This window comes from Myodes glareolus, chromosome 19 (genome assembly GCF_982192425.1).
Source record: "Myodes glareolus chromosome 19, mMyoGla1.1, whole genome shotgun sequence".
Taxonomy (NCBI): domain Eukaryota; kingdom Metazoa; phylum Chordata; class Mammalia; order Rodentia; family Cricetidae; genus Myodes; species Myodes glareolus.
The window spans coordinates 2,509,206-2,535,849 of NC_142044.1; the positions used below are offsets into that span (position 1 = coordinate 2,509,206).

The window sequence follows — 26,644 nt, forward strand, 5'->3', positions numbered from 1 at the left end:
CACGTCACTAAGTACTAATTTCAGAAGCTTTTATATCTATAAGTTACCAAGTAAATAATTTGTGTTCTATATCATACCCAGGATGAATTAACAGAATCAGAAACAAGCAAAATAAATCAACAGCAACAACAAAATCTATAGTTACAGAACACTAGTCAAGTTAAATAACCTCGTGACTCAAGTTTAAGTTAACTTCTTGGTTTTGTTCGTTTGTTGTCCAAGACAGGGTTTCTCTGTAGCTTTGGAGCCTGTCCTAGAACTCGCGTTGTAGACCAGACAGGTAACTTGTTGAGCAGATGCTTTAGGGAATGACAGTCTGTCGAGGAGGTCCTTAGCATTCTAGTTTTGCTGTTTGAGTAGTAATGTCATTTAAACATTGAGTGCAGCTTTTCAGGAATAGAAGAAAGTACAGTTTGATTTATATGTGTATTCGAAATGACTGTCAGATATACTGGTACTTTAGAGTATTCCTTTCTAGAGTCAACAAACAGAGTTATTGTAGAAGTGTTATTTGGAGAATCTTCCCAGAGATGCTTCAAACAAGGGGAATATGAGAGAAGAAACTCACTACATTATCCAGCAGAAGAGGAATGTCCTTGAGAGAAACTCATGAGATGTGTGGGAGGTGACGCTTGAAGGGCCATGTAGTCCAGGGAGTCACAGCAGAGCTTTAATGTCAGCTCAACTCTCTGTCTATGAAATATGCCTTTAATATGTAAGGTTATTTCCAATTTACCGTTCTTGTGTGAACTTTGTCTGTTGTTTGATAATGATGCAATGGCCTTACTAGCTGTACTTAAGCTCATTTCATTGTCAATTATTCATAAATAGAGATAATGGTTCTTTGTTTATTTTACATGAAATTATGAAATACATTTAACGTAAAGTTTATCACCCTTACGCTTTGAAATGCAGCATATATTTTATGATTCCTCATATTGAGTAATTCTATTTGCATATAATTATATCATAACATAAAGTTATCTGGCTCTGACCTACAGACTTTAGTTCCTGTGTTCCAGTCATAGTCTTATGTAAAGCCTACTGTATATATTTAAACATTTCCAGATGTTAATGTATCATGTAAGTTTTAGAGGTAAAATTATATGTATTCTGATTAAGTAATTAAAATCTAAGTTAAAATATTGTTTGTAAAGAAAGCATTCTCCATTTTCTAAGATATATTATGGACCAAAATGTAAACCAGAGAACTCTGAACTGCTCATCAGATAAAACTGATCATCATAACTTTAAAACCATCAAAGAAAACTATTTTATTAGCAGAACTTTGAAGGAATAAATGTATTTGCTTTCACAGTTTATGGAAAGTTGAGTTTGGAGCCAAAGGTGATACTTGCTAAGACCATGTTATTTTACTTAGGGCAGAAAAACTTAAAAAGTATAAATGCATTAACAATATTTGGTATAGCCTATTTATTTTTTCAGTGGCAAAATAGGGCTTTTAAATATCCTTGTAATGGTTATTTTGTAATAGTGCATGTTGACTTTACATTTTTCTGGGTTGGGAACTTTTAACAGATTATATTAGGCTCATTTGTTCTTTCCTGGTTTTTTTTTTTTTTAAATCTGAGAACCACGAGGGCCAATATTATCAAAGATGATCTTACATTTCAGAAATTTACAATTTTATTCTTCAAGCACAGAATTAATAATGGCATAAAACTTCAAAAATAGAAATGTTCTGCCCTGGAACTATCTAAGGAATGAAAGCATTTTCATTGCTGTTGAACTCCACTGTTTTGCTCATGTATATTGAGGTTGAGGTTGGTGTCCTACAACATTTCAGTGTTTGATTTGTTTCCGAGTCTCTGACCCCTCAGCAGTCCTCTGCCATCACGCAGAGAACTGTCAATCATACTTTCCCAAGTAAAGCACCGTAAGCCAGATAAGCCAGTGCAATCAAATTCTCTCCTGGGGAATTTCACCCACATTGTGGCCAGTGATTAAATAATCATATTTCTTGATGTCTGGTGAACTCCCTGGCTTATCTTCAGGATCAAGTATGAGTAGATATACCACATGGGCAGATGAATAGTCAGTCATGTTAATTATGAAAGCATGTTTTATAGCATCCACACTGACAGTTTTGTCTGTGCATGGTAGCTTGTTTGCAGGGAGAAATCAAACTCTAGGAATTTGCCCCCCCCCATCAAAAGTATGGAAGGTATTCCATGTTTCCCTTTGAGATTTTATTTTATTTTATTTTTATTTGAAGCTTAAACTGCTGTATATTTAGATTCCATACCAAAGTATTTCCATGACATACTGTGCTAGCTGGTTTTATGTCGTTTTGATACAAGTCAGTGTCATTCACAAAGAAGGAACTTCAGTTGCGAAAATGTCCCCACCAGGTTTGCCTTTGTACTAGTCTATGGTACATTTTCTTGACTGATGATTGGTATAGAAAGACCTAACTCACTATGGGTAGGAGATATAAGATAGCAGAATGAGCAAGCCATGAGAAGCAAGCCAGTGAACAGCTCCCTCATGGCCTCTGCATCTGCTCCTTCTCCAGGCTCCTGTCTTGAGTTCCAGACTACAGTCTCCGTGATGGACTGTGACTGGGCCCTGTCAGATGAAGTAAACTTTGTCCTCTCTAAGTTATCACAGCAGCAGAGACCCCAAATAGGAGACAGACTAGTAAGAGAAGGAATGAATTTGGTTACAGTTGTGTATATTTGCTTTGTCATGCATAAGTAGAAGACTGACAATTTTGAAAACCCAGGTATATAAATAGGTAAATAATCACATTTTAAAGTATGTGCATCATGTATATCTTTTTAAGGCCTTGAAGACCAATACATTTAGTCTCACAAATCATAAACAGTGTTTATTTGTGCATTTAACTGTTTAGCAATGTTCAGTTGACATCTTTCTGTTAATGTTGTATTTCCCCTAAGGAAAATGACTTATTACATATACCACAACTCTGTTTGAACTTGTCCGACTAATAAGTGAATTTTATTGATTGCACTAATAGATTTCTTCTATGGGGAACAAAATAGTGAACAACATAAATGAAATGTTTTTCTTCTATGGTGGCAAAAATCATTTACTGATCTCATGGTTATTTGTTGAGTCCCTAGTAAGTGCTGGGCACTGTGTTATGTGGTGTGGAACAAATGAAACGACATAGTGTTGACTTAGAGTTTATGTTCTTCTGGAGGTTTCGTAATGGGCAAAAATTCTCTGAAATATTGTCAAGTAATTTTTTTTTACGCTACTAGGGAGTCTCACATATTAATGAAGCTCTCTACCGTTGTGCTTCTCAGTCTTTATTATAATCTTTTCCATGTCAGGCCTATTTTTTTTTGTCCCTGTGTTATGAGTTCCAGCTCAGATGATTGGTTTTTTTTTTCAAACATTTTTTACATATTAACAGTCTAGTTTTCCTCCTGCCATTATTAACATTTATTTTGACACAGAAAGTCACACAACAGTGTTGAAACACAGTATGCTGATTATACAGTGTCTCACATGGAAGTGCTGTCAAGAAATTGTTAATTATTTCAATATTTTCTTCCTTATCGTTTAATATTTTTGTTAATTCCTCAAGTATTTCATATAATGTTTTTTGATTATATCAGCCTTCTAGATCAACCAGTTTCCAAACCCATACATCTTGCTGCCTACATTTTTAAACTTACTTTATTCTTCATCAAAATATAATTATATATTTTCTCCCTTTTCTCACCTCCTTCTATCCCTTCCATGCCCCCCTGCCTGCTTCCTCTCAAATTCATGGCATCTTTTCGTTCTTGTTACATATCTGTCAGATCATTAGTGTTAAAGAGGACACTGCTGAAAAAACATGAATGAAGCAGTTCACGGTGTTCATTTCTTTTTAAATGTAAGATCATTTCTTAAAGAATAAAACATATTCACATAGAGAATGTGTTTTATATAATTTTAAGTAAATACAACCATTCCTAAAGTTTTCATTTCAAACGAAGGCAGCATATTATTTGGGTTTAGGAAGCAGTTATCTTCTAAAGGGCACCCAGCACAGCATTCGAAACATTTGATGGGCATTGGCTCCTTAAGGTTTTCGGTTTAATGTGTAAAATACTTCTAAGTGACTTGCCATCACATTTGTACAGTACATAAATCACAAAAATTCTCTTTGGTTTTTCCCTTTCATTGAAAATAGATTCCTCATAAAATATATCCCAATTACAGATTTCTCTTCTCTGCTCCTCCCAGTTCTTTCCTACCTCACCTCGCCTCTTCTCTGCATCCAGTCCTTTCCTGTCCTTAGAAAAGAACAGGCTTCTAAATTTGAAGTCTCACGTATAGAGCTGGAGAACGCCATGGCATAGATCTGTTTTAATAACACATAATCTTGAAATTTAAGGAAAATAATACAAAAAGAATACATGCAATAATTTCATTTGTTAAAATATGAATACCAAACTTTTTTTCTTTATTGGTATACCGTTTGTATTTGATCCCTAACATAGCCCCTGACCTAGTAGGAATTAAATAGAGGTGGTTCTACTTCAAGAATTTGTAATAATCTCCTTACTTTCACCCATGAATGTGTTCAATGTTGGCAGAAGAACATGTTGCTACCAAAACTGAAACAAGATCCTTGAAACAGAAAGGATGTTGCCATGGAAAAATGAAGTAACGCTCAGCACAGCTGCAATGCATTAATGAGCAGGATATTTTTTTAAAGATCATTTGTGTTTGGTGTGGTGCAGAGGGTCCCAACCAGGTGGTTTCCATGAACAAAATCTGACCCCCATACTCAGGATGTCTTACTGGCAGATTACTTCATTTTCTTTCCCTTGGATTGTCAGGTCCTTACATTAATGCAGAATTTACAGCTGCACATTTATGTCCAGCAATATAAATCACTCAGAATTTTACATTAAACCACAGTTTAGACACATGGTTTAACAGTTATTCTAAAAATGTAAAAAGATTCATGTGATAGCATCAGTGTATAGAACACATGTCACTTCATAATAATTTTGAGTACTTTACATTATGTGTGTGTAGATTCTAATCACCACAGGAACCCTCATCACATGCTGCTTACTTTAGAAGGCTCGTCTTGTAGACTTTTTATCTTGCTCATGCATGGCTTTACTCTTGATTCTGTATACGTTATTATTGTTTCCATGCTAGGAAATAATTGACATTTAATTATTGACAGTAGTAGAGTGGCATGCTTTATGATTTTGGAAATTAGAGTGCAATTAAAATTGTATTTCTAGTTCTGACTTTGTGTATGTGGTCAAATGTTTTAATATTAGTAAACAATTGGCTTCACATCATTGAGAGCATTTTTAACGTAACATCAGTATCTATATGAATTGTTAATCTTGATTCAGATTTTGTTCTTTTAACCTGAATTAGGAAAGAATGCTCACTTAGGTTATGCTATTGTAAATTATACAATTCAATGTCACTAATACATTGTGTTAATTATTTAAAACATACTAATGTTACATATAAGACAAATTAGACTTATTTCTCAATGGAGTGCATTGTGATCTTGAGCTGACCAACTGTGAAACACTTGCCTGCTTAAACTGCCCGAGCTGCAAGATAAGGTTCTAAAACTAATAGAGACAGGTTGATATGTCACATGCATTTGTTTTCAAACAATGCAAGGTTGTGTGTCATTTTTCTTCACTGCATTTAGTAGTTTTACATTCCCAGATGTGTGAAGCCAACATAGACAGGGTTGTTTATATGTAAGTTAGTGAATTACTTAATTTATCAAGGAAATCTAAGTGGAATTCCATTTTTTCACTAGAAATACCTCACCTTGGAAGAAGGGGTCTTACTGTAGACATTGTTGTCTTTCTCTGAATACAGTGCCCTTGGTGGTCTCATTACCTGAAATGCCCAAGACTGGAAAAACAGTACAGTTTTCGTCACACCTTCAGACACATCTTTGTTGTGCAGCTTCATAGCAAACCGACAAGTTGTAGTTTATATTTGCTTAACAAAACAGCTCAAATATGCTAGAAATGAGGCAATATTGTAACCAGATGCAAAACATTATTTTGTAATAATCAGCTAAGACCAACAGAACTTTATATTCACTGGTTCTGAATTAAAAAACAAACAGAGATATCAGTGAGTTTTATATGTGGACCTACTTGGTCTCCTTGCTCTGTAGGTCTCATGAGTTAAGTAACCATTCTAAGTTTTTAAAATGAATTAAGCATTTTATCTAAAATCACAATTTACGTAATAACTTGAAGACTCAAATGACAAAAAGCCCTTTGATTTCTAAGATTTTTCATTTTATCATGTATAAGACATAATGGCACACCCACACATGTACATATATTTCCCCTTTGGGTGTATACGCAGTTTGTTACAAAGACACCTCTTCCAGTGGTCGTTTATAGCAATGAACTGAGTATATTAAGTATGTGTTCATCTATTTTAGTCTGTAATTTTAAAATATAGGACCCTGAGTGGACATAGGAACAGCATTATTTAAAAAAAAACAGTTTGCAGCTTCATCTGACTGCTGCTGACAAAATCTAATGAACTGGAGAGGCGGGGATATCTTCCTCCATTTCCCAGCACTCTTTCTAACTTGATCATTATTCTTGGAAACAAATGCTGAAGGGCAGCTGCATTTTTATCTCATGTCACTCAATGCTTTGATCAAGTTTATAGCTTGAAACAATACTTTTTAAATTGTCAGTTGTGTTTAAGTAAAATAACTCATGAAGACACATGCAGGGCATGTTTCCATTTTTTACTTCATTATTTATTGTGAAGATAGCTGCAGTTCCAATGTATGTTTGATCTGACCCAATTATTTCAATTCTGCTTTTCTTTTCTAGCTCGATGTACAGTCTTGCTGTGTGTTCGTTCCAAATGACAGCCTGCCTTCCCCAAGTACAATCGTATCTGGTGACATTCCTGGAACAGTAAGAAGTTGGTACCATGGACAGACCAGCACACCAGGAACACTTGTCCTCTGTTTGCCACAAATAAAGATTATCAGTGCTGGTCATAAGTGCATGGAGCCCCTGCAGGAGATCCCTTTTGTTATCCCACGGCCAATCCTTGAAGAGGGTACATCTACACGGTTTTTTCATTCTGTTGTTTTAGGCTGGCATGGATAGACTCCCTCTCCCCGTTTTTTATTTTATCCATTTGAGTGTTTTGGCTGCACGTATGTCAGTGCACACATAAGTGCAGACTCAAGAGACATCAGCAGAGTGCTTGTATTTATTGGGCATGGAGCTACAGACAGTTGGGAGCTGCCATGTGGGTGTTCTGGTGTTAACGATGCAGCCATCTCTCCTGCCTTGTTTTGTTTCTAATATATTAGTATACATCCATTCTATCTGAAGATTTATTATAATTGTACTGTGTCATGGTATTTTTGTGCTTTCATACTTCTAAATCATCATTTATAGATAAATGTACATTATCTATACAATATAAGATGATTATAAAACTCAAACAGGGAATATTAGATTGAACATTGGTCTGAGTTTATTTTCAAAGCTTTGCTGTACTTTGATTATATTCCTTTCCCTTCCCTACCCCTCCCCGATTATCACTGCCTCTCTGTCCTTTTTCTCAAAAGTACCATGAGCCAGGACAACAACAAAAAGAAAGTCAATAGTACAAAATAATACCAAAAGAAAGAGAATATGTAACACACAGGGAGCCTGTTTTCTCTTAGCCAGCTACTCCTGGGCACAGGACCTGCCCTGCATGTGGTCCATTGGAGAAATGTGAAATCTCGTTCCCAATAGTAGGTACCAGTTGCATAGCTTTTTGGTTAGACTGGGGCTTGTTCTCACTTCTTGTTCTAAGTGCCAGGATTTTGTCTGCTTTCAGCCTGTGCAAGTCTTGTGTGTGTCGGACATTGTTCATGTGGAGTCACCCACCACCTCTGGCTCTTACTCTATCTCTATTTCCTCATAGATCCCTGCACCTTGTAGAATGGGGTTTGAGAGTGACCTCTCATCTGATGTGAGTGTGTCACAACCTCTTGCTCTCTGCACATCTGTAGGTGTAGGAGCACATCACCAGGAATCTTAGAACCTGTCACCTCTCAGCTTCTTAACCACTTTAGCGATATCATACATGGTTTTTATTTCATGGACTGACCTTAAATTCAAACAGAATATGGTTTATTATTCTCATAACAGTGGTTCCTCTAGTGTACTGGCACATTTTGCACATGGGTCTCTGTTGTGGGTTGCAGGGTTTGTAGCTGGGTGAAACTGATTTCTCTGGTAGCACCATGAACATGAATTAGTATGGGTGAAGTTTCTAGTTGGGCACCAGCTCGATTTTTCAGTGTTAGATGTCATAAGTAAATTTTCCCTTCAGGTATAACAATCAGGTTGTGGAAAGTAACTTATAACTTTGGAATAGCTTGTGATGTTTGGTGTGTGTGTGTGTGTGTGTGTGTGAGAGAGAGAGAGAGAGACAGACAGACAGACAGACAGACAGTCAGACAGAAAGAGATCTCTGTGAACTCTTTGTCCAGCAACTCAAGTAGATGTAATCAATTCCTGGCACTGGAGAATTTACTTGGTGACATAAAATGCCTAGTTGTGGTTTCGTCTCTCCATTGTATGTTGAGTCCATTTAGCTTCGTTTCATGTTTGTATATATTTTAGGTATAGCTTCTATAATAGTTTGGCTTTTCAAAAGGCCCTGTATGTTGACTGCTCCACTCACACACACATTTCCTCCTTTGCCTGCCCTCTCCTTTTCCTCCCCATCTTATTTTATATGTATAACTTCATATATTTGTTAAATTATACTGTATTTTCTCCTTCCTTGGCAGTTCCCCCACCCTACCCCCATCTATAGCATGAAATCTGTTACTCAAATATAAGAGAAAACATGCAATGTATGTTGTTTTCTGCATCCCAGTTACCTCACTCAGAATGATTGCTTCTAGCTCCGTCCATTTACCTGAGTTTCCATTTTCTTAACAACTGCGTAATATTCCATCGTGTAAATCTACACGTTTGAATTACCCGTTCACTAGTGATGGTGATGTAGATTATTTCCAGTTTCTGGCTATTATGAACAGAGCAGCAGTGAACACGGATGAGCTAGTATCTTTGGATTACATTGTAGAGTCCTTTATGTATATACCCAAGAGTGGTGTAGCTGAATCTTATGGTACCCTCCAAAGGATTTCAACAGGGGCTATACCAATTAGCAATCCTGCCAGCAGTGAACAGTCCAACTTGATTATGCTGGATGATCTTTTTCACTTGTTCTTACTCAGATAGCAGGTGTTTTTATAGAGAAATTTTACATTTCTATTCAAAAGGGATATTAGTCTATAATTTTCTTTCTTTTTTAGGGGAATGGATCTTTGTATGATTTTGGTTTCAAGGTAATAGTGGCTTTGTGAAGAAAAATAGGAAATGTTCCTTCAGTTCCCATTTTGCTTAATAATTCAAGATGTACTGCTGTTAGTTCTTTTAAGGTCTCGTAGCATTCTGCACTGAATTCGTCTGCTCTGGGGTAAACTGTGTCAGAATTAAGTTGTCCTTCTAGTGCCTTCTGTGAGCTGAACTAGTGAACATAAATGGATTAAATTTGATTATGTCTTAGAATGTTTTTCTTTTTCTATAGATTGTGATTGATGGTTTTACTGGGCATTGTATTCTGGACTGGCAGCGGTAGCCTCTTAGAGCTTGTTCAACCCTGTCCAGGACCTTCTGGCTATCAGAACTTTTATTGAAATGCAAAGTTTAACTCTCATGGGCCTGCCTTCATAGGTAACTCTCTGAATCTTTTAATACCCTTTTTCCCCTCATTAGTTTGCTATTTTGGTTATTTTGTGTCATGGAAAATTCCTTTTTGATCTTATTTGGTGTTTTGCATGCTGCTTGCACCTTGGTAGTCACTTCTTTCTTCTATGACTTTGTTAGAAATGTCTTCTCTGTCTTTGTTCTGGGACTCTTCTTCTTCTATACCTTTAATTTGTAGGCTTGATCTTTTCATGGTATTCAGTATTTTCTAAATATTTTGTGCTTAGATTTATTTAGATTTAACTTTTTCTTTGACTTAGATATCCATGTTTTTTCTGGCTTCTTCTTAAGGCCTTAAATTCTCTCCTCCACTTCTTTAATCTCCTGCTGAAGCTTTCCTCAGAGGGTTTTGTTTGGCATCCTAAGTCTTTGACTTTCTCTTTCATTTTCTTGTAAACTCTTTCATGTTTTGAACTGTTTTCATTATTTCATTCAACTGCTTCTGTATTCATGATCTTCTACGAGGCATTTATTCATACCCTCTTTAAAGTCTTAACCATGTTCATGAGTGTCCTTGGGAAGTACTTGTCCTGTGCTTCAGCTTGATTGCTTCTCTCAGTGTCTGAAACAGTAGGGTTCCTGGGTTCCCAAGGAGCCATATTGTCTTGACTATTTGTGTTTTTGCACTGGAATCTGGTGCAGATACCTGGTCTGGTATTTCCAGGGTGGGTGAGTAATCTGTTTTTTGGTAGCTGTTGTCCAGTCTTAGTCATAGTCAAATGTAGAGACTGCTAGATTTTTAAATCCCAGTGAAATGTGGTGGGTGTGGGGCCCCCAGTAGATGTCATTCTGCTGATGTGTGAGGAATCACAAAGGATTGAAGATAGGTCACCAGGAAAGGCTGATTGGAACCACCAGGAGGCATTAGGAGTCCCTGACTCTTCACAAAGAGTGTGATTCCCTAGGGGATGGGGTTTGTCTGGTAGTTTGGGGTATTTTTATAGAACAAAGTAGAAATAAGAGAGGGTGATTTTAATTGCAGCCACTTGGGTTATGAATGAGTATATTATGTTGACGTCATTGAATATATCATTTTCAGGTTTCTAATATATTTACACCAAGTCCCTATTGTGAGATGGCTGGAGCTGCGTTTCAGTCTTCAGTGTCCCTGATCTCTTAGATCTCTTAGTCGCAAATTCATACCTCTTTGAAATTGGACATACTCGTTTTCAACAAAAGGTGAACTTTGAAAAGTTGGATTCATAAAGAAAATAATATGGTTTTATGTTGCAATAACAAGGTTTAAAATTTGATAGTACTAAATCAGTCAACACCTTGTTCATATTATCAGGATGTGAGAATAGAAATTATGGTATTTGGATTACTGTATATTTTGTCTTAAGCCAAGAAGTAGAGAGCCTGTGTATTAACTCCAGATTTGATGTTCAGTTCTCTGCCTTTCTTGAAATGAATATGAGTTGAAAACTTTTTTTCTGGATTGGTGGTATGACATATTAAAAGGAGGCTTTTAAAATTATCTTTTATATTATCTTTCTCTTGATAGAAGCCTTCTTTCCCTAGCATCTTTGACACAGTCATTCTTTCCTAATTGAATTTGAACACTAGGAACTCTCCCCTGGTCCTGTCTTGTGGTCCTCAGACTCCACCTCAGGCTTTATACATCCCATGGAAAATGCTCTGTTCTTAAAGATAATGTTAAGCTCAACTAATGAGTTGTGGGGACCCTTTTTTCTCAGGTATACAATTATTTTTGTAAGGTTTAAATGATTTTTCCCTGCATTTTATTGACATTCACTAATGTTTACTTAAAACTTTTAAAGATGTACTTCCCATGTCACAAAATCGCTTTTAAAGTATCTAATTTAATATTCTCCAGTATGTTCACAATTTTGTGCAACCACCAGTGTTGACTTTTAGAATACTGTATTTTCCTACAGAAGACATCTACATTGGACATCTCCATCCCTTCTGATCTCAGCCTGCGGCAATCATTAATCTGCATTATATCTGTATAAAATTTAGATAGTGTATGATCTTCCATGACTGAAATTTTGAAATCATTGATGTTGTAGTAGGTTTCATTATTTTGGGTATGACATAGCAGCACATAGTCTGTAGTTGCTTTTCCTTCTTTTTTCACCCCCTTTCATCATAATTCTTAACCTGATCTTAATTAATTTTGTTCCACCTGTGGTGATCCCTGTCTTACTCTCTGCTCAATTCATCATTAGCATGGTGTGTGAAAGGAACTGAACTCACTATAGTACCTGTAGTATATGTGACGTTTTCATGCAGCTCTTAGTAAATCTTTTTTGAAAGTTCATCGGTAATTCAAACAAATTCTTTATTAAGAGCCTTTCTAGAAGATTACAACGTGACTAATGGGATGATGTGGAAGCTATATCATGAGATATTCAAGGCTCTCTCTGTTGTCTCTCATGTTTGAAGTTCATGACATGGGGCTCCATGCTGAAATGTTTCATCTGATTTCAGATGCAGTGGGAAGAGATGGTCTCTGCTGTAGCCAGATTCAGTCTGTGTAGGGTGTTTGGGTCAAAACCAACTTCTTGAGTTGCATTAGAGAGCACTTGCAGCCAACACCTCTGAGCAGATGGGTTTCTACCCTGTGCCCAGCAGAGGTTTGTTATTTCTTCTTTGAAAGAGCTGCCTGTGACTTTAATAAAATATTTTGACAGAAATGGAATATTGAGATCATTTGTAAGTTAAAACTTTGCTGTTGTTGGATTTAGTGAGTTTTGTAGGACCTGATGTGGAAATTGTTGCACATCTGTGTGAGATACTAGGCCCCTTTTTCTTACTGCCCCTGTCCCTCTGTCGGTGTGTATGCATTGTTTCATGTGAGGAGCTGAAAACAGCTTCATAATCATCTTCTATCCGTGGTGAGGGTGGAGGAGTGCTGTGCAGTTGTGAGGGTGGAGGAGGAGTGCTGTGCAGTTGTGAGGATGGAGGAGGAGTGCTGTGCAGTTGTGAGGGTGGAGGAGTGCTGTGCAGTTGTGAGGGTGGAGGAGTCCTGTGCAGTAGTGAGGACGGAGGAGTGCTGTGCAGTTGTGAGGGTGGAGGAGTGCTGTGCAGTTGTGAGGATGTTGGAGTGCTGTGCAGTTGTGAGTGTGGAGGAGTGCTGTGCAGTGGTGAGGGTGGAGGAGGAGTGCTGTGCAGTGGTGAGGGTGGAGGAGGAGTGCTGTGCAGTTGTGAGGGTGGAGGAGTGCTGTGCAGTTGTGAGGATGGAGGAGTGCTGTGCAGTTGTGAGGGTGGAGGAGTGCTGTGCAGTGGTGAGGGTGGAGGAGTGCTGTGCAGTTGTGAGGGTGGAGGAGTGCTGTGCAGTGGTGAGGGTGGAGGAGTGCTGTGCAGTTGTGAGGGTGGAGGAGGAGTCCTGTGCAGTAGTGAGGACAGAGGAGTGCTATGCAGTGTCTTCCCATTTCTTCTAGGCTTCTTGATTTAGTTCTTAAATTATGTATGCAAATGGAAATCTTTTGACTCTCATATAACAACTTCTAATTTTCTTTTGATGATGATAGTTTTAAATGTCTTGAAAATGACCAGGCACATTTTACTAATGATTTTAAATTATAGGCTTTTCCTGAGCCCAGACTAGGTTTACCATCCTCGCACCTCAGCTTCCTATGAGATGAGATTATACGTCTGGGCTCTGACATCTTTTGTGGTGCTACTTTTGAACCACCTCAATCCGGCTGCCATGGCTACTGCAGGCGCTGTTCTCTTGTTACTCACAATCAACCTGTTTAACCCTTTATTTCCTGCACTATGTACCTCACTCTGGCCTAGTTTGTATTTCTGAATGTCTAGAACATTACACTAAAGCAAAAGCTAGTGTGACAAAACTAAATGCTTGCCTAGCTCCTCTATCACTTTGTAAAGAAAGCATTTTTTTCTTGGTCCTTAAGAAAAAGATAACACAAGTTCTAATTGGTCTTAATAAAAACCTGGAGCCAGATATTAGGGCAGATGCTGAAACATCTGAGAGAGAAAGGAGCAGCTACAGACAGTTCTTACCTTGCCAACTCCATCAGAAAACGGGCCTGAACCCTGTCTCCTCCTGCCTGATATTCCTCTCTGACAATTTGTATCACTTCCTGTCTGTCTGTGCATACCTCCAGACCTCTATGATTACCTAGTGGCTAACTCTGCCCTCTGATCTTTAGGTAAACTTTGTTAGAGCACAAACAAAATATCACCACAAGTCATTTTTTCTTTTTTAATTTTTGTATTTTGAAGTCATTGTTAACTGTGTTTGATACTTTTGTGACACTTAATTTTAGGTTCACAACAAAATTGAGACATAATTGCAAAAATATCCTATATATTTCTTACCCCTTCACATACATTTCTCAGTTGACAACCTCACAGATCTGAAAGCTATCTTGGCTATAATTGATGGGCCTATTGAGGCATCTTTGTTTCTCAAAATTCATAGTTTATTTTAGGACTGTCTTTTGGGGATATATATTTTGAAGTTGAGAGAAATATATAATGACAAATTTCTACCATTAAAGTTTTATACATAGTATTAAAGTTTTATACATACTATTTTCATTGCCCCCAAAATTATTTACCTGTCACAACAGCTGGCTCTCAATGACCTTACTCTATGTCTCCTGGCTTTTCCTTCTTACACCTGAGATAGTATGACATGTAGTCTTTTTATCATCAGTTTCTTTACCTTAATACTGAACACCTAACATTACTTATGTGTGTTTTGATGGTTAATAGCTCCTTCCCTTTTCTATGCTAAGCTTACATTGTCTGTAGGACAGTTTATCTGTTCCTCAACCAGAAACATCATGATTACTTTGAAATTAGGGTAGTTTGTGAATAATAAACTCACATATCTGTAATATTTTTATGTTAACTCTGTTAAATAATTGCAGAAATGTGTGATTGTTGTATCATGTACGCCATGTTTACTTTTGTAAGAAATTGCCAAAATGTCTTCGAAGGAGGTTTGTAATTTTTGTTGGCAGCGCAATGAGCGTGCCTCCTTCTGATGCATTGCGTCTGCAGCACGTTATGTTGTGGTTTGTCTTTCCAACAGCCTTGTGATACTTTCTCCTTGTCTTCAGTTGCATGTTCTTTGTGACATGTGATGTGAAACTTAACTGCCATTTGTGTACCTTTCTTGTTGTCAGTGATACCTTCTAAGGCTTTTACTTTCTGAACAGAATTTTATTCTTATTTAGTTCTAATAGTTTTGTGTCTGGAATAAGAATTCTTTATTAGCTATCTCACTTAAATATTTTCTCCCAATCTATGCATTTGTTCTTAACTCTTGAATATTTCTTTAGGGCTGCATAACAATTTTAAGTTCATTGCAGCCACTTCATTGGCTCTATTTTTCATGGACCTCTCCTTTGGGTTATTGCTGAAAAGGATCATTTATTTTTTTTTCCTGTTACCCTTTGATAGTTTTCTTAGTTTTGTATTTTACGTTTAGTTGTAAGCCATTTTGCATAATTTTTCTGACATGCATATGCTTATGCAAAATTTTAACAATTTCTATAATTTATCTAATCTTATTATATTAAATATATATTTTTAAGTTCATGAATTTGCATTATAACATTTATTTATTTGTTTGTTTGTTTGTTTGTTTTTATATCCCAACTGCAGTTTCCCCTGTATCCCCTCCTCCCCACACTTTTCCTCCCCTGTTTCTCTTCAGAAAAGGGTAGCACTCTCCTGGATATCATCCAGCCATGGTTTATCAAGTTTCTGGGACACTAGGTTTCTTCTCTTCTACTAAGCCCAGACAAGGCAACCCAGTAGATGTAAAGGGTCCCAGAAGCAAACAGCAGACTCAGAAGAAGCACCTGATCCCACAATAAGACCTAGCTACACAACTAACAAATGTGTGGAGGGCCTAGGTTTTTCCCAAGCAGGCTTCCCAGTTGTTTGTTCAATCTCTGTGAGCCCAGGTTAGTGGATTCTATGGGTTTTCTTGTGGTGTCCTTGACCCCTCTGGCTCCACAGTCTTTTCTTCCCATCTCCTGCAGGATTTCTCGAGTTCTGCCTAATATTTAGCTGTGGGTCTCTGCATGTGTGTCTGTCAGTTGCTGGATGAATCTTCTTTGATGACAGTTGAGCAACAATCTATGAATATAGCACATTATCATTAGGAATCATTTCGCTGACTTCCCACCCCCATGCCCCAATCCTGTTTGGTTCTATCCTAGGTCTCTGCCTCTGGGTCCTGGCCCTCAGGAGGAAGCTCCCTCTCTTGGGATGGGCCTCAAGCTGGATCAGCCATTGTTTGGTCACTCCCACAATTTCTGTGTCACCTTTACTGCAGCACACCTTTTTATTTTTTAAAAAAAGAAACAAACTTCTGTTTTCATTTTACATGCCAATCCAAGTTCTCACTCCCTCCCCTCCTCCCATTCCTTCCACACACCCTCCCACCCCACCTCGATCCAGTCCTCAGATATGGTAAGACACATTGCTTTGGGGAAGGTCCAAGGCCCTCCTTACTATAACTAGGCTGAGCAAGGTATCCATCCAAAGAGAATAGGTTCCCAAAAAGCTAGTACATGTAGTAGGAATAAATCCTGGTGCCACTGCCAGTGGTCCCTCAGTCTGCCCAACCATTTAACTGTCACCCACATTCAGAGGGACTAGTTTGGACCTATACTGTTCCCAGTCCGTCTGGAGTTGGTGAGCTCCCAGGTGAACTATTTCAGTGGGTGTACCTATCATTGTCTTGACCTCTTTGCTCATATTCTCACTCTTCCTACTCTTCAGCTGGTCTTTGGGAGTTCAGCCCAGTGCTCCTCTGCAGGTTTCTGCCTCTGTTTCCATCAGTTGCTGGGCATTGAGCCTATAGTCTTTGATCCTATAGAAGCTAACTAACAAGGTGAACCCTAAGTAAAATATACATAGATCCACCTGGAAAGGGGAAATAGACAAGATCACCTGACAAAATTGGGAGCATGGGGATGAAGGGAGAAGGCAGGGTTGGAAGGAGAAGAGGAGGGGAGGAGAAGGGGGAGGAGAACATGAGGGAATGGGATAGTTGAGATGGAAGAAGGACAGAAGTAAGAGCTAGGAAAGAGATATTTTGGTTGAGGGAGCCATTATGGGGCTAGCAAGAAATCTGACCCTAGAGAAATTCCCAGGAATCCTCAAGGATGTTCCCAGCTAAGACCCTAAGCAGTAGAGGAGAGGGTGCCCAAACTGGCTTTGCCTTGTTGTCAGACTGTTGATTATCTTAAATATCACCATAGTACCCCAGCATAACTTGCATACAGGACAAATTATAGGTTGAAGGATTTATGGCCAGGTTGGTGTCCCAGTCCCTCCACTGGAAGTCTTGTCTGGTTACAGGAGATGTCGAGTTCAGGTTCTGTGTACCCCTTTGCTAAGAGTCTGACCTAGGGTCACCCTCACAGATTTCTGGGAGTTTCCATTGCACTATGTTCTTAGCTCTTCTCAGAGATCCCCCCCCCAGTTCCAGTTGTCTCTCCCTCCACACTGCCCCACCTCATCCCCCATTTCCATCTTTCCCCTCTGTCCAACAGCAATGTCTATTCCCCTTCACAGTGAGATTCCTGGATCTCTGCTTGAGCCCTTCTGGTTACTTAGCTTCTCTTGGTCTGTGTATTATAGCATGACTCTCCTAATTACTTTATGGCTAATTCCACTTATAAGTGAGTATATACCATAGTTCTCCTTTACAGCTAATATTCACTTATGAGTGAATACATACTGTGTTTGTCTTTTTGGGTCTGGGTGACCTCAACTCAGGATATCCCTTTCTAGTTCCATCCATTTTCCTGCAGATTTCATAAGGTCATTGTTTTTAACAGCTGAGTAATACTCCGTTGTGTAATTGTACCACATTTTCTTTCTCCATTCTTCTGTCGAGGGACAACTCGGTTGTTTTTGGTTTCTGGCTATTAAGAATAATGCTGCTATGAACATAGTTGAGCAAGTGTCCTTGTGGTATGGTGGAACATCCTTTGGTTATATGCCCAGGAGTGGTATAATTGGGTCCTAAATTTTTGAGAAACTATCATTGAATTTCAAATTAGCTGTTTAAGTTCTCTCTCCCACTAGCAGTGGAGTGTTCCCCTTGCTCCACATCCTCACCAGCATGAGCTGTCATTTATGTTTTTGATCTTAGCCATTCTGACAAGTATTAGATGGAATCTAAGAGTTGTTTTGTTTTGGCAAAGAATGTTGAATATCTCCTTAGGTGTTTTCTCGGCTATTTGAGATTCCTCATTTTTAATTGGATTATTTGGTTTGTTGCTGTCTAGGATCTTGAATTCTTTATATATTTTGGATATTAGTCCTTTGTCAGATGTGAGGTTGGTGAAGGTCTTTTCCCATTCTGTGGGCTGGCCTTTTGTCCTGTTGACAGTATGCTTTGCCTTTCAGGAGCATTTCAGTTTCATGAAGTTCCATTTGCTAATTTTCAATCTTAGTGCCTGAGCACTTGGTGTTCTATTCAGGAAGTAGTCTCCTGTGCCAGTGAGTTCATGGCTACTCCTCACTTTCTCTTCTATCAGGTTCAGTGTAACTGGCTCTATGTTGATGTCTTTGATCCACTTGGACTTGTTTTGTGCAGAGTGATAGATATGAATCGATTTGCGTTATTCTACATGCTGACATCCAGTAAGACCAGCACTATTTGTTGAAAATACTTCCTTTTTTCTATTGTACAGTTTTGACTTTTTTTTGTCAAAAATCATGTCCATGGGTGTATGGATTTATTTATAACATGCCATGTAATTCTGCTGTGGGTTGCCACATACACAATAATAGATATATCATTTCCCCCTCTCATTTCACAGCCAGATCTCCTGTCCATACAATGTCATTGCCCATTATTAAATGCTATCCATTCTAGAATCTCCAAACGCAGGAACATTTATATCCACCAAAGTGGGCAAAGAGGGTTCTGAGACTTTTGTTCTGCTTTTCTCTTATATTTAATTTTGATCATATATTGTTTGTAATGTACACAATGAAGGATATAGAAATATATCAATAACATATATAAAATTAAATTGATTATTTTAAGTATCATGTAAATTGTTTATACCTGAATCTCTGGGATCCCACTTTTGTGTCAATTGCTACGTTTCAGATAGAAATGATAGATATTTCTCTATTGATGTTAGTTGCTTAATTTTGTTCTCTTACAGGTGATGCGTTTCCTTGGACCATAAGCTTGCATCATTTCAGCATGTACACCCTTCTTGGAAAGCAAGTGACACGGTCCCTAGTGGACCCTATGGGATGCACCTCTACCCTAGCGGTCACATCTCAGAAGCTGCTTCCTCCGGGCCCGGATGGGAGGCACTCGTTTGTCGTCTGTCTCCACGTTGACTTGGAGTCACTAGAAATAAAATGCTCTAATCCCCAGGTTGGTACATTGATTTATAAAAGCTAAGTGTCTTTAAAACATGTTCACTTGTTTTATCAAAGGACTTTTCTTCTGTCTTGCTCTATCTGCCCCCACACACTTTAAAATCTGGTCATCAACATTGTGGTGATTAGATTAAGAATGGCTTTGAAGTTCTGTCAAGTTTTATAATGAGAATATATTGATGATAAAATAAATTCACCTTTTGGCTAGTAGAATAAAATCAGTTTTTTTATTTAGCCAGTAGTTCATAGTCAAATTTTCATTCCTAGTCAGTTGCCCACACACATAGTTCATAGAATGTTGCTTCACAGATTCTTATTTTTCATTTATATCTTAATTCAGTTTCACTAAGTACACAAAGCATGCAATAAACTCTGTGTTTAAGTTACCCAGTTAGGAAAAAAAAAAGTTTGGGATACCTTCACTCATTAAACCATCCAAGAAACTATCCTCAAAAGTTGGTGATGTTTCTCTGAAACCCCATGTCCTTTCCCTCAGGCCTCTGTGGAGATGAAACTACGCAGTTGTGATGTTGTTCATCTTCTTTCACTCGGCTCAATCACACTTTGATTAATTCCTATTTCACACACGTCAGTCCTCTTTATTGCTAAGTAACATCGAGCTATTATATGGTTTTACTTCAATTTGTTCAGTGCTCGTTATTAAACATTTTAGGGTTTTCCAATTTTGAGCGATCACAGATAATGCTATAAATGTCGGTTTTATGTTTCTGCAGACACCAGCTTTTGTTTTATGGATACTACTTTAAATGGCTGGATATTATAGTAGATATATACTCTTTTCTAAACTACCAAAGTAGATTTCAATTTTATATTCTCAGCATTAGAAAATCAGAATTTCTGTTACTCTGCAGTAATATTTAGAATGGTTAGCTAGACTTTTTAATAACACATTCTACATTTCCCACTAAGTCAGCACCCTGATTAATTGAACCATTCTACCAGGGAAATGTTGCCTTTTTACAGATTGTAAACATGTTATCATTGAAGGATAGAGGAAAAACAACAACTTAAATAATAAAACCTATTTTCAATTGAAAATGAAAAAAAAATAATTTTGTTGTGATTTTAGTTCTCAATGTTTCAGTTCAACTCTGTGGTTGAAAAATCATCATTTATCCTCAAAATGTTTACTTTATTTGGGAGGAGAAGCGATGTGCTAATAAGTTTTTCATTGAAAAAAAAAATCACGTTTGAGATTTATATTATTGTTTTCCAGGTTAGACGTATGTGCTTTTACATTGTTTAAGAAACAGAAAAGTTGAAGGAATTAAAAATGAAATAACAATGAATTAACAATGAAAACAGTATTGTGCCTCTTGAGTAAATAATCATCAACCCTCGGGAGTAGGACTTATTTCCTTTGGTTAATGCTCCCCTTGCTAGACAGTTCTTATTTGCAAACAACAACAACAACAACAACAAAAACAGTTATTCTTAAGGATTTGGGTTGCAGCAAAGTTGTTTAAGAGAAAAATCTTTCTCTTAAAGTCAATTAGAAAATGATTTGAAGTATTGTTTTTATGAAGTTTTTTTTAGTAGTTATAACCATTAGATCATTTTAAAACATGAAATATTCATGACCAAAGGTCTCAGAACTCCTTACACAAAGAGGTAGAACACGGTGTAGCACACCCAGCTTTGACTAAGGAGGCATTGGCAGAGGATTTCCTTACATCTGTTCTTTCCTCGTGAGGAGCCAGCCTCAGCATCTGGATGTGTCCTGGGGCTGAAACTTTTATAAATAGGAGAATTTCACTTTTTAAAAATGGCAATCAGAGTATGGTATCCAGCTGTGGATTTGCTTATGTATTGTGTTTGCAGTACCCCTGGGCTTATTTTATACAGTATATGCCAATATGCTCTCATACAAATTCCATGATTAATGCTTATTTATGAAATCTAGTATAAATATCTTAGAACTCAGTCAAACAATTTGCAAGTTAAACAGTTTTTCTCTTTCTCTGAATATTGGAATGACATATCTCAGGGGAAGTAGATTGGATATGTTTTCTATCTCTATAATTCTCATAATGTAATATTTTCCTTTTCCTGGTCTATATTATATCACTCTCTTCATTTGCCTTGAAAAAAAAAATCCCATTTCAGATTTTTTATCTCAGAAAATAGAGAACATTTAGGTATGGAAACTATCCGGGAAGGACAGAAATCATTTCTTAGTTCACCAAGGAGTCCCGTTTCCGGGATGTGTGCTTGCTTTCTCCTGCTCGCCAGTTCTGTTTGTTCCATTGTCTTATCTTAACCGGAGTCCACGTCTCCCTAACACGCTCTGCTGATTACACTGCTTCCCTCCGCAGAAATGCTGCGTTTATCAAACCACACAGTGTGAGTTTGAGGCTAGTGTAAATAAATCATGAACCATGATGTACTGGTTATTTTTGGACTTGTTAATTTTCTCTTATCTAGTTTTTAGTGGGTTGTAGATAGTATTTGAAAATTTGACTCTGCTCCTCCTCCCCTTCTGCTTAGGTTCAGCTATTTTATGAATTGGCCGATACAATGAGTAAAGTCTGGACTCGGATTCAGAAGAGAGGCAATCTTAGTTCATCTTCAGTCTGTTCAGAGACCATGGCAGGCCCTGTCCCTGGTTCTCCAGTTCGGAGCAGTGTTGGCACAGCTCCACCAGACACCAGCACATGCAGTCCATCCGCTGACATAGTAACCACCACTGAGGTAAGTGCTTTTGAAAATCCCTTACCCAATGAGAGGTAAAATAATGATGAAGTCCTCTGTCTCTGTTGAAAGTTAAAGTGACCTCACCACCTTGGAAGCTGACAGATTTGAGAAGGTTCCTGAGGAGCTCTTGTGAGTTCTGTTCGGTTCTGTTCTGTATTATATTCCTTTGAACTGTGCAGAGTCTGGGGTGCAGTAAGAGTCGGGGGTTACGGGAACCTAGAAGTTGAGTGAAAAAGAGGCTTGTCCTCCTTTTATGCTATCTGTGCTAGGGTCACCTTGTGAATTAGGGTGTTACTATTGTAACTTACTGGATCTGAGCCGTTGTTCTCAGTGTCCTCCTTTCCCTGTGCTATGAATTCAGCTCTTGATTTAGCACTGTGAGGACAGATGGGATCCATTGTTTATCTTATATAATAAACACTTTGTAGTGATCCATTGAATGCCCTGAAGTGAAATTAAGTATAGGATATAAGAAATGTTATGAAAACAAAGATGATAGAATATATATGCAATATTATTTTTAATAAATTCTTGAGTTTTAAGATATAAAGGAAGATAATATAAGATCCAGTAATATGTACTTTACCATGTGAATGTTGTGGCATAACTATTAGAATTCATAGCCACGTAGTCAGATACACATTATTAAAAAGAAACTTACCCAGGATTCATTTGCAAAGGCTACAGACAGAATGATATAGATAATCATATTCTAATGATTCTAATAATGATTAAAATCTATGATTCTAATAATCATATTATTCTAATGAGATTGAATAATATCTTTATTAAATGCCACAATGGTAGTGTTGTTATGCACAATTCTCTGAACTGTATCAAAACTTCTGATACAGTTTTGAACCAGGCATAGTTTGACTTTTATGTAAATTTCTGGGGCTTTTGTTGCTTAAATGATAAAAAGATGGGGAAACACATAATGAAACTTTTTGCCCAAATATTTATCAGCAGCAGTTTTGACTCTGTGATTAGTCTGAGAGTCCGTCTCCATCATGCAGGACTGACACATTCACCACAGGACCTTATTCACCTCCAGGCCCTAGGTTTTAAATGTCAGAATGACTTTAGTCATTAACCCAGCCTGCGCTACTGTGCCCTCTTGCTGTGCTTTCTGCTGAGAAGCCCTGGTCTGCAGCAGGGGTGGTGGGTGTGTGGTTTTGTGTGTGCAAAGGAGAGGTGGTTTCCTCTGGAAACAAAGCACTCTAGCAAAATAAACAATAGGACTCAATTACTGGGATGTTCTATTTCTGTAATTCTACAAATCAGGCAGTCTCCAGTGGCTGACTTTACCTCCTCTTAGCCTTCACAACAGGTGGGAAAGATAAATTTCTTGTCCCCACAACCAACTTCTCTCTCCTGTTCATCCCAAACCTCAAGAAGCACAGTGACCTAAGTGATGAGAAATTTCTTCTCTTCTCCCAAATGAGAAAGAGGTGGACAGACTAGCATTCTGTCAGAAGAACGGTGAACTCTTACACAGGAACCTCAGTGGTGTTGGTTTCAAAGGCTCTGGCGCGTTTCACAGGAAACTGCCTGGTGCAGTGTAGCTGTTTCCAGATTTATTTACTCGAGCACTCACTGAAGTAGTGGACCTGCTATGATGCTGAGGGTAAAGATGGTTTGTGAGGCAGACATTTGAAGTAACAAGTGGCTAGACAAAGATGGCTCCCAAGGAGTCTGGTGCAGGCCGTTATACTTTCTGTTCAAGATTAAGAGAGAATTTCCTTAAACAGTTGTTTGCCAAGTCCCGTGTTCACAAAATGTCAACCCTGAGACTTCATTTTATGGAAATATTCTTTTGAAAAGAAACATTTAAAAATCATTACAAGGGTAGGAACCTTACAGGGTTCCATAGCCGCTGTGAATTGCTGTTCCCCTCATTCATAGTACGAGTGATATTTACTATAATTATGCAGTGCAAGACCAGCACAGAAAACCTGCTGTCTTGACTGTGATCTGTAATAGAAACACACAGTATTAACATTTGTACAGAAACCAGTACAGTATTTCTTCTGGGAAATTTATTAATAGTTTGATGAGGAAATAATATTTAAATTTTTAATACATTAATCACATTTTAATAAATGAGACACGGGTACAATTTTTTTAGTAGAGTTACTCTATAACAGGCCAGAAGAACTGAAGACATTTTAAAAGGAAGAAATGAAGATTAAGGTAGTGAGATCCACCAGGGATGGGAGGCCTTTTTGCTCATTTACTTTAAAACTGCAGGCAGAGCTCAGGCAGCCCACCTGCCGAGTTTGCATATGGTCCTGGGTTCAATCCCTAGATATGCTACAGAAACTAAAGGCAAACTAATTACGGCTTTAATTATTTTTTTCACTGTCTCATGTCAGTTCTTTTGAAAATTAGAGTGTTGATTTTGCTCAGATTTTGTTCTAGAGATAAGTAATGAATTCCCTCAGAGAGGATTTATTAATTTGAATTAATTTGATTTGACAAAAAACTAAAAATGAAAGACTTTTGTTGCAAAACATTCTAGAATTAATCATCAGGAAGCACTGTGTAGAAAAGCTTACAGGAAGGAAGCAGTGCAGTCAGGGCTGAGCAGCTGAAGTGGCAGTCATTGCCCAGTCTCCTGTTTAGTGTGGCCTGACGCAGGAGTCATTGTATGCAGTTTCTTGGGACACCTGTTCCATGAGAAGTTCCTTCAAGTGTTTTGGCTGGTTTGTCTCCACGAAGGAGGCCTGATTGAGGTTCTCATGTGATGGGAAGTGGCGAGGCTGGATCTGGCTTTACATCTTGGGTGTTCATGTTTTACATATCTTGTAGTGGTCACATTGAACTGTGAGCATACCTGAATTGAAATGTATCTCCTTGATAATTCTATAGTAAAGGATGACATAAAAATATGGTGATTGTTTTCACCATCTATAAGAGTGTTTCCGCTGTGGCTCAGCCTGGGCCTGACTAGTTCAGCCGCAGTTCCAACTTTGGGCCAAGTGTTCATTTCTCATGCCCTTTGGCTTATAATGTTTCTCGAAATGTGCTTCATGACTTTCTAACTTTGAGTTACCATATAACGGGTGCTTTGCTTTTCCTGAATTTCTCTGTGCTCAATGTACGACCTGCTCAACTTAATAGAAATAAAACTTGGTCCTCGCCTTGAGAAGCAGCTGAGTGGGAGCATGGAAATGCAGAGAGGCCGTGTCACTGGAAACTGTGCAGATGCTGCCTTGACCATGGCATCTCCGGGCAGCTCTGCAGTCCTCCGCTTCTCTTGTCATCATTGCACCCGTGTTGTCTTTACATCACATTAGCAACACTTTGTGTGAGCATCAGATCCAGCTGAGCCCAGAGCCGTGCTTTGTGTTTTGATTACTCTTGTACTCCCAACCCTTTCCTTGTTGTTGCCAATGATCTCATCATGAAGTGACAATCGATGCACCATCCACTGGAACCCTACTCCAGGACTCCACGGTCAGAGTCTCAGTGTTGACTTTGTTGTCAGTTCACACACTTTATCAACATACTACTCAGCAACTCTAAGCTACATGTTTTAATGGGTACATTCTTAATATTTATTATTGTCCAACATATAGGCATTGAGTTAGACAATTATTATATTTTATTCTTTTTTGTTTATACCTTTTGTTTTGGAAACCAAGTCTCATAATACATCTCTGGCTGGCCTGGAATTCGCTACATAGACTAGGCTGGCTTCAAAATCACAGACTCCCTGCCACCAGAGTGGTGGTGCTAAAGATGTACACCCCTCCCTGGCTGTAACGAGGCAGTACAATAGACAATGCAAGGGGGCCTTGTGGAGGCTGTGCCCTGCAGTCAGTGTCCAGGGGCTGCTGTGGGAGCCATGCCCTGCAGTCAGTGTCCAGAGTCTTCCTCATACGTCCAGTCTTACGGGAAAAGTAAAAGCTAACGTAAAGTAATAAAGTTTTTAACTATGATAGTTTCAAAGCATCTCTTAGTAAGTCACATGTGCATATCACAGATTGACTGCTTGCTTCTGGATAAATCCTGATATTGCTGCTGTTTTTGCAAGAACTGGGAATATAGACTTGTTTGCTTTTCAAGGCACATGTTAATTCTTGTCTAGGATATTCACAGTAGTTCTTCACTGGGGGTACTTATTAATACCATATAGCTTTGCGTGCATTATCTCTTTGCATTCTCAAGTCAGTTCTTCCGGTAGGTGATTTGATTTCTACTTTCAAACTGAAGAATTTGTTGCTAAATGGCTAAGTAACTTCCCCAAGGTCATAAGAATAATAAGTGTCGAAGTTGGAATTTAAATCTTTGCGTGCTGACTACAGTGTCTAAAATGTATAAATTCTCAAACTTGATCTACGGTTAAATATTCTTTCGTATTAAATTGTCCCCAAGTATAACTGCTTCTCTGTGCTGTCTAATTCATAGTGTTGTATGTGCTGTTTCCTGTTAGTTCTAGGTAGTTCTTGGCAGATGCCACTTGAGGCTACACGACTCTCACAGTCTCTTGCCTTTGCTCTTTGTTTTTGGAACTTCTGTTTTTCTTTCCTGTCTTTTAATCAGCTCCTGCCTTCCTACCTTGTTCTTTCATTAACTTTGTATTTTTCCCATATTACTTAAACCTTTTTCATTTTCTGTTTCTCAAATCGCTAATTCTTTCTGTGGTTATTTCTAATCTTCTTGGTTTTAGTCAGTCTTCATCCAGTCAAGGGATTGGAGGGTGAGAAGAAAGTGAATCCAAATCTCTTTAAATCTAGTTAAATCAATACTGATTCCCT

The 26,644-nt window shown here is 38.1% G+C and overlaps 1 protein-coding gene across 4 annotated transcripts in view; it reads left to right on the forward strand.

Moving 5' to 3' along the window:
* Vps13b (vacuolar protein sorting 13 homolog B) overlaps positions 1-26,644 on the forward strand; it is a 513,205-nt gene that overhangs the window by 219,995 nt on the left and 266,566 nt on the right. For all 4 annotated transcript variants that reach the window (XM_085679117.2, XM_085679115.2, XM_085679119.2 and 1 more), the window contains exons 23-25: positions 6,840-7,074; positions 18,941-19,161; positions 21,675-21,878. In XM_085679117.2, coding sequence (XP_085535243.2) covers positions 6,840-7,074; positions 18,941-19,161; positions 21,675-21,878 — 660 coding nt within the window. The remainder of the gene's footprint in view (positions 1-6,839; positions 7,075-18,940; positions 19,162-21,674; positions 21,879-26,644) is intronic.